The sequence below is a fragment of the Armigeres subalbatus genome, chromosome 3 (assembly GCF_024139115.2).
Source record: "Armigeres subalbatus isolate Guangzhou_Male chromosome 3, GZ_Asu_2, whole genome shotgun sequence".
Lineage (NCBI taxonomy): Eukaryota > Metazoa > Arthropoda > Insecta > Diptera > Culicidae > Armigeres > Armigeres subalbatus.
The window spans coordinates 180,377,478-180,389,927 of NC_085141.1; the positions used below are offsets into that span (position 1 = coordinate 180,377,478).

Below are 12,450 nucleotides of genomic sequence, written 5' to 3' on the forward strand. Positions count from 1 at the left end.
ATCGCACAATCAAAGTGTTTTACTGTACATTTCCCAACAAGATTATGGGGAGTGGTTTTCTGGAGAACGGTTTTCTTAGGAATGGTTTTCTGGGGTATGGTTTTTTGAGGAATGTTATAGAATCATTATAACTATTGTAATATTTATATGATTTGCATATAAAAATCGTTTTTTTGTGATCCCTTTTCACAGATCAAATTTTGCCTACAGTAATTGTTTTGGTTTATGTTTGCGTTCCTTTAACTATGTTAAAAAAATATTTTCATTGGCTTTTGAATATGGAGGAAATTAGTTCGCTCCCATTATCTTATTTCATGAATTAATGACGACATGCTGTTCAGCAACCTAACATGGAAAATAAACTATTTTTTTCTCAATTTTTTTTCCAATAATAAATACAACGTAACAAAATTTTTAAAAATTTCTTTTACCAAGTCCTCGTTTGAACTTTGAAGTAAACTGCTTCTCTCCGGCATCTCCTTGAACAGGTTTGTGAGCCACATGTAATATCTCCCACATCATTTTGGCTTGCAGCTTACCCCCCAACAGCTCCTCCAGTTCATTCTCGCTCTTTTTGAGCAGCTCTTTTAGATTTTTGCATTTCCTCATCACCCGTCCAATGTTTTTAGAATTTATTCCCGGCAACTTCATCAGAAAATCGTGTATGTTGGGATTAGTTCGGTCCACAATATTCTCGCCTTCGCCACCAGCTTCGTCCGATCCAAGCGAGGTGGCCACGTCAGGATCGGGTTCCAGTTTGCCTTGCTTCAACTCTTCGAACAGCTGGGCGGTGGCATAAGGACTCGGTGACCAAACGAGCTTCAACTTCTGAAAATGCAGCGTGAGCAGTTGCAACTTTTGCATAATGTCTGCATTGGATGAACTTGAATCGCCCGACATCATGAAATGGCGTTGCAAGTGAAAGGGTTTATTCTGGTCAAATTCAATCAGCAGAATTGGTTTGCTATAAAAGCGAGTCATTTGTACGCATTGGTTGTAGAGGCGCCCCGAGTTGAGCGAGCCGATGAGATCGGAAATAGATTTTCGCTCCACGCATATCTCTGGGGTCAGAATGTAATCGCCGATCTGATGAAAGTGGAGAGAAGACAATATTAGTTTGATGATAATTCAGAATTGTGCTCAAATGTCTCACCGTGATCGTAAGGGGCACTACCTCAATACCACGGCGATGGATCAAACAGGGCAAATCCGATCTGAATTCTCGCATATCAACAATTATTCGTGGAGTGGTTACGGTTTCAGTGGCAGTTATTTGGCCCCCGGCTTGCCTCGAAGAAATCTCCTGCTTTTTTTGCAACATTGTAATGGCATCCTCACATTTTCCATCCTGGTATTCCGGAACGACCATTGTCTGCAAAAAAAAAGATAAGTCATATCAAAACACGATAAATTCTCCTTCTTCGATGGCTTTTTTCCTGAACTGATATTGGAACTTGATTTGCATTTCAAATAAATGTATACAACCGCTTTTGCAATTTACAGTAGAATGTACAAGACAAACTTGTTAATAAATTAAGAAATCTTACCCGTTTGACGCCAATGACCCACTCGAATGCCTGTTTCTCCCTCCTTATCGACGTCAAAAAGGACTGCTCTTCGACTGTTTTGGAATGAATGATAGCAAAGACTCGTACTCTAGCTAACTCCTGCCGCTGTTGACGCGCCTCATATACTTCGATCTGTCGAATTGCCGTTATGTTGCTGTGGTACAGTACGATGTAACGAGGTTTGATCTCCTCCAATGTGCGATCCAGTGATGTCGTGCCGTTGATCTCGCTTTTGAACGTTTGGATAAACACCATCGGTCTGTTCGACTCGTTCACAATCTTTGTGACGTCCATATTTTCCATTTCCGCAAAGGATTCAAACTCACCGCATTCCAGCTGGGTGACATCGTACAGATCATCCTCTTCGCCGTCGTCCGAGACGGTACGGTTGGCATCACTTTTCTGCGTCATTGTGAGAATGTAGGAGTCTCTGAAGCAATGGTACTCCTCATGCTCTTCCTTATCCAATAAGTCAGCTTCCATTTCAGACATTTTCGAATGCTCTCCTTCGTCTTGGTCCTTCGATTCTTCCTCTGCCTTCTTAGCTGCCTCAGCGCGACGTTTTGCGATTCTTTCTCGCAGAAAATTTCCTTTTGGCTCTTCGGGTACTGGTTGCTGTTTAGGTGCTGTTTTGGGTTCCACAAATTTTTCAACATTTTGAATATTGAATGTATTTCCGTCATTGCTTGTATGAAACAGACGATACGACTCTGCCAATTTCGATACAGTCACATCGTTTTTCATGGCATTATAAAAGAGGTACTTTTCTGCTCCCTGTGTTAAATATTGATTCAACTGATAGCATGTTCTTGCATCTTGACTTAGAATCAAGACCTTCACCTGCTGATGGAGATACTTTTGGCGTTCATCCTTGCTACGAATTTTCTTTGCAGTCTCTTTAATATCGGACGGGATTTCTTGTCGCAGCACTTCGGTTAATGCTTTCCACTTTGGACAGAGTTCTGGTTCAAATTCTAGGAAATGTGAAGAAAAAAATGGCATGTAATGTACGTCATTTTTTAAACTACGTTCTGGTTCAAATTCTAGGAAATGTGAAGAAAAAAATGGCATGTAATGTACGTAATTTTTAAACTACGTCACGCAGAATTCATAATGGCGGGCATTGAAAAGCGTTTAAATATTATTACTGTGAAAAAGCTAGTAGAACACTAAGCTGAAAACAGGCAGCTGGAATGTACAGTCATTGAAGAAGTAGTTACAAAGCATTTTTATTATGTAGATAGTTGTGTTTGAAAAGAGATTGATGCAATATTATTAAAAAGGGTATAGCTTCAAAGACGCATATGGCTGTTTCTTGTTAAAAAGAAGTTGATATATCCAGAAACTTGATAGTTTCTTTTTCTGATGCAGAATACTGAATCATATTCTTACCGTCATTCTTGTTAAACACACGCTCTTTGGCAATGTTGAACATTTTCTCTGCTGAATCCAAAATTGTCCATCCGGAATTACTGAGAGCATACTCAGTTGAACGATATTTTTTCATTGTGGCGAAAAGGGTGATTGCATCGTGATATATGGTAGATCTGTAAATAAGACGGTTTTTAGTTTTCTACAAAACTTCTTTTAGTTTCACTGATTGTCGATACCAACATCATCAAACTGCGAAGCACCTTCAAGTCAGCAACAATGAGCTTCGTTTGCGAACTCAACTGATGCCAAATCGTATCCAATTGTGCCTGCAAAATCTTGTGAAATTTTTTCGTAACGCAATTTTCCACTGTCACTTCCTGGAGCTCGACGTGTCTATTAAGACTTTTGATGTTTTTGATCAAATAGTTCATTATATCCAAAATGTTTGTTTGCAGTAGAATCATTTTCTGGCTCATCGGGATTTGTATTTCCACGATGATGGGTTCCCAAGGCTTCAGAGATTTCTGAATGGTGGCATGGAAGCGAGGCCATATAAAAAGTTCTTTGACGAACAAATTTCGCATTACTTTTTCCACTTGACCATAGCCGTACGTAAAGGCTTCAACATTCTTAGAAAACGCCTTAATGAAGCCATTTTTGTTCTTTTGTCGATACAGACGGAGAGCAAATGCTTCTTGGCAGGATTCTATAATTTCGTGAGCGTTTACCACGAAAATACCTGTTATGAGGTCAATCGGTATTCGATTTTTCAGTAGATCCACAACCAGAACTCTAGTGCTAATGAATTGAATGCCTCCATGAAGGTAAACCCTTTCGCGTTCTGCCGCATTGGTCGAAGATTCACGAATTGAACGTTCCCCAAGCTGCAGCGTGTACAACCGTTCTTCATGGTCTGAGCAGTTTACGACCAGCACAAGTGTCGTTGTTTCACAGAAAAGCTTTAGCAAATTTACTAAAACCTTCTCATAGCTGATTCCTCTGAAATTAATAAACAATTATAAATAAATATATTTAAAATAATGTATACCCTAGAATTAACTTTGCACAAATCATCAAACCATCTGAATGAAGTAAATCGAAGAACATCTGCCGCTCATATTCAAGCATCGGAGCTCCCTCCGAAGCTAGAAATTCTTCGGCATCTACCAGCTCTCCAAGTGCATCGTTTTCTTGCAACTCTTGTTTTTTCTGGTCCTCTGCCTCCAACTGCTCTGCGGTGGCAGAAAAAGCGCATTCCACTTCTTCGTCGTCATTGAGACTCATTTGAACTCACTAATCCCTTTTTTAGTATGAAATTGATCAGTTAAAATCTAACACTTTCACAAATATTTCGGAAAACCGCGGAATCCCGTCAGATCAAGAAAACTTATCAAAATCTGAGATTCAAAATAAACATGGGCAGAGCTGTCATATGCACTGAAAACCAAAACTACCCAAAAGTGGGTTGTTTGCACTCAAAACCGTGCACAGAAAAAATAAAGAACCTAAAAAAAAGTTTAAGGAACTCAGCTTTGAGTACGAAGTTCAAAATTTTAACTCAAAAGTAAGTAGTTTTCTCACTCCCTCTCATGAATGTTATTATAAACAAAGAGAGCTGCATCGACCCAACGTGTGCTGTTCCGTGGAAGAAGCCAAATTTGGGTTGTTTTCACCATAGTCTCGGGTGAGTGAAAATAACATAAATTTGAGTTGGTGAAACTTCATAGTGGGTGAAAATTCAACACGGGAGTAAAGGCAAAGTACTCACCGGATTTTTTCGCATTATACTTATTTTTGGATTCTTCCACGCAAGGGCGGATTTGAGTGAAAGGAACCATAAAGTGAGTTGTTTCGCGGTTCCGTGTGGTTTGGGCCATATAACCCAAATTTGAGTAAAATGACTTTTCTGGCACTACACGGTTAGAAAAAAGTACCTAATTTTAGGTACTTTTTTTCTCTTGCATCTCCCTCCCTCTTCCCTTTGTTGTCATAAAATGAAGAGCAAAGCCACTCAACAAGGGCATTAAAGTGTGGGAACCCAATAACGTTGAGTAATCTCATGTTTACAAAAGTTGAGTGAAATTCACCTAACTTTTGGTTAGTTTCTATTTAAAATTAAATATATTTTATTTAATATAAAGTGAATTTTACTTAATTTCGAGAAAAAATTTCTTAATTTTGGGTTCCCACACTGAACCCCCGATTTGAATTAAAAGTACCTAATATTAGGTACTTTTTTCTAACCGTGTAGGTAGTTTGCCTTTTAATCCCATGTAAATTTACCCAAAGCTGAGTTTAATTTAATATTGAATTTACTCAAATTTGAGTTATTAGGCTTTCAGCGATCGTGTACGTACACTGAAAACCAAAGCTACCCAAAAGTGGGTTGTTTGCACTCAAAACCGTGGTTTGGGCCAATAACCCAAATTTGAGTAAAATGACTTTTCTGGCACTCACGCTCATTTGAATCTACTCAAAAGTGAGTCAAAGTGACTCACTTTAGCATTTGGATGGACATGTCAAAAAGTGAGTAACATTATATTTGGCAAGTGAGTCAATTTTCACTCACTTCTCAGAGATTTAGGCTTTACTCACTTTTGCGTTATTGTTTTCAAACCGTCAAACAGTTAGCAAAATATCCGTGAAAAATGTTTTCGTATTTTTATAAAGTTTTTTAGTTTTTGTTATAAATTTGATGTGGATAGCAGAGCTGCAGCAGGAGGTGATCTGGCTAGGCATGGCCCCCAAGGATTCTCGCAGAACTGGCAGTTCCGCAGCACGATCGATTCGGAGGAGTTGTTGGTAAAATGTTCGGCAACAGAGGTTTCAATGCCGGATTCGATGATTTTTCCGATTGGCGATATGGTGTTGATTGTGCCCAGAAATTCATGATGTACTTGTCCTTTGCAAAAGGGGTCGCGGTGTCAACAAACGTGGTGGATATATGCCCCAAATGTACCGCATCATGATGCGATCAAAGCACCAAGACCGGCATGTGCCAGTACTGCGACGGATTCGGAATGATCTATCGGACCGCTTATGATGCGGTTCCATATGTCGGTATTGTATAAGGATACGCGAATGTACATTCAATATTCATGCCTGAATTGCGCCTGCAACGTGCAGATGGTTCAGCAGAAGCGGGTAACCATCACAGTGCCGGCCGGCGTTGATGATGGTGCGAAACAAGGAGCTGTTCATTACATTCAAGTAAGTTCTTTAGAACTGGGATTGTTACGTGATATTTTCCGGCTGTGGATTTATGCTAGTAAAAGCAATCGACAAAATGGATGTCGTTCTTGTAGTTGTAATCGTTAGATTTAGATGGATAAGGGATAAAATGTGTTTATCTATTGTAATGCGTTTGTATGTTATCCATGTTTTAATTCTATATTCATAGCGTATGGAAGTGTCGCTCCTTCCACCGACACGGTTCCGATGTGCTCACCGACGGGTGCAGGGGGTCTACGAAGATCAGGATAGGTGGTGCCGGACACTGGCACATCTTAACATATCCGCGGTTGTCTCTGTGGCAAGGGTCTTAAACGGGCCAACAGCTATGGCACCGGTGACTATTAAATCCAGATCCCGATCAAGCTAAACAAGCAGAAAGCACTGATACAGGTAAGAATTTTCAGTTATGCTAGATGTTTTGATTGTGTTATAATTTCCCCGTGACTCTTATTTTTAGGCGTACGGAATAGAAGTCCTCTGGATCAGATTCATCTAGTTTTTCATCAAATTTCACATCACCGTAACTCTCCAGGTCTGCATCGTGCCCATTGAAATCATCATTTCGTTTCTCAGCCAGGACAAGTTTGCTTGGTCAAGTTGGTCTTCGTATGGTACGTGTATTACAGCTACCAGCAAATTCCACACCAGCTGGAACTGGAACGAAATGCATCGCTGAAGAGGCATCGACAAGCAGCTCAAATTTATCGACCTCAGAAGAACCATTTCGACGACGCTTTAACTTTAAATGTTTGTGGCCACTGAAAATTGATATTATGTACAACCTATTACAACTATGTTTACAACTAGAGGAATGATAACTAATGTGTTAATTAGTCTAGGAACACTAGGAATTGTTGTTAAGTGGTTAGTTATATCTAGAGTGCTTTGAAAATAGGTCGTATGTGCAAAAGAGAGTCTCTCTTTGGATCTATTCTCTTTCGATTATTACGAAACTATACAAAAGTTTACTTCGAATTTCTTGTTAGATATCCAAAGACAATAGCTTTGTTTATCATGCTGAAGTGGAAATGTAGCAAAACATGCAAAACTAGCCGATATATTAGCGAAAGAGAGCGTGACCAAAGAGAATATCTCGTTTGCACATACGACCTATTCTCAAAGCAATCTAGATATGTAATGTTAGAATGAAACAAAAATGTTCTGTACCTATCGAGATGGGTTATAACCCAAGATCTAGTTAATAAATTAAATGAGTAAAGCAGATTTCTAATATTTAAAATGCCATTTACCAATATAAATGTGCCCGGCATTTCCAAAAAGTGAGTAAAATCTACTCACTTTGAAATACGAAAAAGTGAGTAAGTCTTACTCTAATTTTGACATGATGCTACATTACTCATCAGTGAGTAAACATAAGGTTACTCAAAAGTGAGCTGTTCCACTTTTTTTCAAAGTGAGTCGAATTTGACTCACTTTTGAGTAGATTCAAATGAGCGTGCTAGGTAGTTTGCCTTTAATCCCATATGTAAACAATTTACCCAAAGCTGAGTTTAATTTATCCAAAGCGGACCTTGATCAACCCAAAATAGAGAATATTGAATTTACTCAAATTTGGGTTATTGGGCTGAGCAACCTCGGTGAGGTGTTTGCATCTTGCTCTAGTTTTGATAGCAATCATGGGAAAGAAAGGGAAAACTACCCAAATTTGGGTAAATTTTTTCTGCGATATTCTCAATAGTGCGTATATTGAACTCAAAGTTTGGGTTGATTTATCTGTCCGTGTACACGCACGTTTCACTCACACTTTTACTCGGTTTGCTTGCAACCACGAGCAGCTGTCACGGCAAAATCAAATGGGATTGTTTGCAACCACGAACCTGCGTTCGTGTTGGTGAGAAATGTCGGCGAGACCCTAATTGGGCTGAGCAACCTCGGTGAGGTGTTTGCATCTTGCTCTAGTTTTGACCCCATAAAACATCCTACCGACTTTTCCCCCGACTTAGTCGGTTTTCGTCGGTTGGATCGGCCTACTTTGTATCCGACGAATCGGTTGTTTGTTGCACAGACGCTTATGGGAGCTTTACAGGGGCGTTTAGCGATTAAACAATACATTAAATCGGCCAACCAAATCAACCGATTTGAAGCTACTTTGTTGGCACATTAATCGGTTAACAAAGTCTAGCGCTAAAAAGCAATTAAACCGATGAAATCGACCGATGAAAATCAAGAGAATCGCATGATTAATCAACCAATTTAAATAAATAATAAAATATAGCCGACGAAATCAGTTGATTAATCAACTGATTCAATTTAATAATAAAATATAGCCGACGAAATCGGCTGATGAAAAGCAAGTTAATTGGTTGATTAGTAATTATATTCTGATGAACAATAGACGATTCCCGATGAAATCAGTTGTTTTTGATCTAATAAAATAAGTAATAAATCGGATGATTTAAATGGAAAACAAACACAATCCGATGAAATAGGGTGATTTATTTTTATTTAATAGCGAGTACAATAGATTGATTTTAAAGGACAGTGCCGGTAGTTGAGTTTTACTGGAGATGCAGGGACTGTTTCACTTCCCAGTATGCCTGGATTCTGTTCCGCGCCGTTGGTCCCGGCCCTTGTGTTGAAGAGTACGATTTGTCGGATCCAGAGATGATAGTCATTTTATCTGACGTCGATGATTGTGTTTCCCACGGCCGACGGAAAATAAACGCAAAGTAGATTTATTAATATAAACATTAAAAACGAATACACACGACAATTCACAATACAGTATCCCCCCGCTTATCCGGACCTCGCTAATCAGACAACTCGTTAGTCCGGATCTCGCTAATTCGGAATTTTCCGGATTAAAAATTATCAACACCAATTTAAACATATTATGCTGTCAGTTTTCAAATTTGTGCTGTTATTTTGTTTTGGTTCATTTGTATGGATTTGACAGTCGGATTAACGAGAGGAACCCCGATAGTCCGGCCATACGTTTGTCGGATCAGCGGGGGTATACTGTACTATTTTTGAAAAAAAAAATCGAACTTACAGATTGATTCTTGTCTAAAATCGGATCGAGCAGCAGCTGGATTCGGATGCAGCCGTCCCCTCCGGACACGACAAGCCATAGCTTCAGAGCCCATAGTCTGATGCGGCCAATTTACCGTAGGAAACAATGGGATAAGATTCCTAATCGAATGCAACCTGCAGCGAGCAAATCAGTTAAAGATAAGTAACCAAAAATTGACGAGAATTTGAGCGCGTTTTTTGTATATGGTAATTGGTATACAGTATACCCCCGCTGATCCGACAAATGTATGGCCGGACTATCGGGGTTTCTCTCGTTAATCCGACTGTCAAATCCATACAAATGAACCAAAACAAAATCACAGCACAAATTTGAAAACTGACAGCATAATGTGTTTAAATGGGTGTTGATACTTTTTAATCCGGAAAATTCCGAATTAGCGAGATCCGGACTGACGAGTCGTCGGACTAGCGAGGTCCGGATAAGCGGGGGGATACTGTACCTACCAAATTTCACACTAAAATAATATAACAGGATGTTTTTTGGCCATGTCCCCTAAGTCCATTGTCCGCTCCGGCTAATTTTAGGAAACAAGATTTCCCGTAGTAACTTGTGAGTTAAATAAGTGCCGAAAAAATGGACGATACTTTTTGCGCGCACATAAACATATAAACACTCATACTTGCCATCGTACTGCACTAAGTTTTGCAACTTACGTGAAAGATATTCACACTTTACCTATTTTTAAAATTATACTTGGTGCAATAAAAACAACTGCTTCATAAGTAAACTAAACACTAAGCAATTGTTATCTATCAACCAATATCCCGATTAAATCGTCTATATAAACATTACTTGATCCATCGTTTGATACGTCGATCTAAATAATGTCAAAGAGCCACCCGACTAAATATATTATCCATACCAATGATTTGGTCGACACCAGATTTAGTTGGCATTCGTGAAGGTTGATTTTCACAATACCCGATTATGTCGGTGATAAAAACAGTTGGTTTCGTCGACACCTTGGTTGCCATCCGATTTCGTTGATGATAAAAACAGTCGTTTTCATCGACACCCGATTTCGTCGGTGAAAAAATCGGTTGGTTTCGTTGGCACCCGACTTTGTCGGTGTATCAGGAAATTTCCCATCTGTCAAATGTTTTATGGGGGATCTGGGTGCTGCGGATAGAGCCGCTTTTCTGCTCTCAAGCGAGTAGCGGTATATTTTGAAATGAATCCTAAAAGCAGAATTATTTCGCAGCTCTCCGGCTGTCAAACATTTTCTTCGAATTTCCCGCATAATGAAAAACGACATACCATGCAGTCAAAATTACATATGCGTTATAAGATATATTGTCACTATTCGCTTCATTGTTAGCATACAATTTTAAGCTTCATTTACCATACCAACCCTACATCAACACTTACTGTTAATACATACCATGCTGTCGATGTGTAATTATATAGTTCTTCAATTGTACATCTACCAACTGATGTATGGTACATCGAAAATTTTGTTCGGAAAAACGATCGGATTTGAATGTTAATTATACTTAACCGCCTATTACTCATATGGTCATTTGGCCGTTTACAATCTGAGCTACTGTTGAAACAGTATATGAGACTGTCCATTTATGGTTAACTACTATTAGTGAGACCATCGATACAGTAACATATATTCTCTTCAATTATAACAGATGCGGTCTAAGTATGGTCCATGATTATGCGGGGCTGTTAATTGGTTCGTAAATTGGAACTATAGGGTATATGGCTCAAACCTTAGCCTATTATGCTGCGGTTGAGCATATTTATTGTTGTACATCAGCATATATTGGAGCTCTAACCAATATTATGCCATCAGGCGACTTGCCTACTTTTGGTTATTGCACCAAGTAGTTAAAAACAACGATAATTGCCCACAATTTCTTATTTAAGCCACCAAAAGTGTCGAGCGAAATGGATAAAATTTTGGCTAATTTTCCCAATATGAGCTCTATAGGTGGATGCTGTTTTCAGCCCACTTGGGACAAGCGGCTGTTGATTACGAGCAAACAAAAGATAAAGAAGGATTGCTGTTTGGTTGGTTGCAATTTTTCTTACGTTGAACAAATGCAGGATGCAAACGAAAGCAGAAATCTAAACACCTACTCTCGTGGAGCGATGCTCACGAGAGTTTTTTTTTTCCAAAACGTTAACAATGCGTTAGGTGCGAATGCCGCTAAAAACGCACCAACGGAGAAATTCAATTGTAAACTTTTTTAGACAATTACTTGCTTATTATGTTGCATGAACAGCTAGAACTTTGCCTCCTTTCTGATATTATTACGTCCAGATACATGATTACAATGATTTGATGCTTTTTTTCGATCCGGCATACATTGATGGTTTTAGTTTAGTAAGTGCATCTGATACCACTCCTTTCTATATTGATCAGTTATTGATAATCCTCTCAAAATTCTCAAGTGTTGCAACTTCCTGAGTAAAACAAAACGCTTTTCCCATACCATATTTCAGATCAAATACTTTTTCCAAGCGAATTATCTGAATTATGATGAAATAATTAGACTGAAAACTATCCGCATGAAACGATCTTTAAAGCTCTTCGAATAGAATAAGTGATCCTGGCCCATTATATCATCGGATTATTATATGAGCAAATGTCATTATATTCGAGTTATTTTCGTCGGGTTATCGTTAGGAATGTTTGGATTTTCGATTTTCTCCTGCAGCTATGAATCAAAATCGCATGCCGCTATTCGGAAACGGGTGCCCCCAACATTGTCCAAAAAAGTTTTGGTTAATCGTGTCGCTATGCTAATGGAAATTGTGAAATAAATACGTTAGCTAACATAGTGTTATTATTATTCGTTCATCTGATGTGCGAAAATAGGTAAGTTCATTCAGAAAATAACTTTATTGGGCAGAATAAAAAAATTTTGAACAGCCTGCCTGCTTAAGTCGATCAAACATGGCTGCTAAAAAACCATGTCAAAGTGATTTTCCACGCAAGTTTATTGCGTTTATCAGCAGAAAAAGTGCAGGAATCTAGTGTAGTGTAACTAAAATGTGCTCGATATACTTTTCTAAAGCGGCGATGATAAATATTTCCCAGCAAAACGATATGTCATTGCTAAATGACTGATTTATGTGCGTGATGAGCCAACATTTTATCCTATGCCAACATTACCTCCGGTAACCCTATTACGGCTTTTAGAATTGAAATCCGAGTGTCGTTTCATTCAACATCCGTTCATTTTTAGAAAATTTCTAAATCATAAT

The 12,450-nt window shown here is 38.8% G+C and overlaps 1 protein-coding gene and 2 long non-coding RNA genes across 3 annotated transcripts; 1 reads left to right on the forward strand and 2 right to left on the reverse strand.

Annotated features, from left to right (window-relative positions):
* Positions 1–300: 300 nt before the first annotated feature.
* On the reverse strand, positions 301–4,364 carry LOC134228006 (DNA repair endonuclease XPF). Its single transcript, XM_062709760.1, has 6 exons — positions 4,003–4,364; positions 3,183–3,941; positions 2,961–3,115; positions 1,548–2,542; positions 1,154–1,372; positions 301–1,086 (listed from the first exon to the last, which is right to left on the reverse strand). Exons 1-6 carry the CDS (start codon positions 4,224–4,226, stop codon positions 415–417), a joined length of 3,024 nt encoding a protein of 1,007 aa, XP_062565744.1. The 5' UTR covers positions 4,227–4,364; the 3' UTR covers positions 301–414.
* Positions 4,365–5,456: 1,092 nt separating this feature from the next.
* LOC134220054 (uncharacterized) lies at positions 5,457–7,306 on the forward strand. The gene is made up of 3 exons (XR_009981754.1): positions 5,457–6,152; positions 6,343–6,566; positions 6,634–7,306. It is a non-coding gene; the product is annotated as an uncharacterized LOC134220054 (long non-coding RNA).
* A 1,317-nt stretch (positions 7,307–8,623) lies between these two features.
* On the reverse strand, positions 8,624–10,238 carry LOC134219680 (uncharacterized). Its single transcript, XR_009981637.1, has 3 exons — positions 9,675–10,238; positions 9,190–9,344; positions 8,624–8,817 (listed from the first exon to the last, which is right to left on the reverse strand). It is a non-coding gene; the product is annotated as an uncharacterized LOC134219680 (long non-coding RNA).
* Between the last annotated feature and the right edge of the window lie 2,212 nt (positions 10,239–12,450).

Excerpts from the sequence above, each read along its gene's own strand:
- LOC134228006 (XM_062709760.1), bottom strand. The coding sequence starts at position 4,226 with ATGAGTCTCAATGACGACGAAGAAGTGGAATGCGCTTTTTCTGCCACC. Across the intron at positions 3,942-4,002 it reads GGTTTGATGATTTGTGCAAA|AGGAATCAGCTATGAGAAGG; the intron begins GTTAATTCTAGG and ends TATTAATTTCAG. Across the intron at positions 2,543-2,960 it reads TGTGTTTAACAAGAATGACG|AATTTGAACCAGAACTCTGT; the intron begins GTAAGAATATGA and ends CACATTTCCTAG.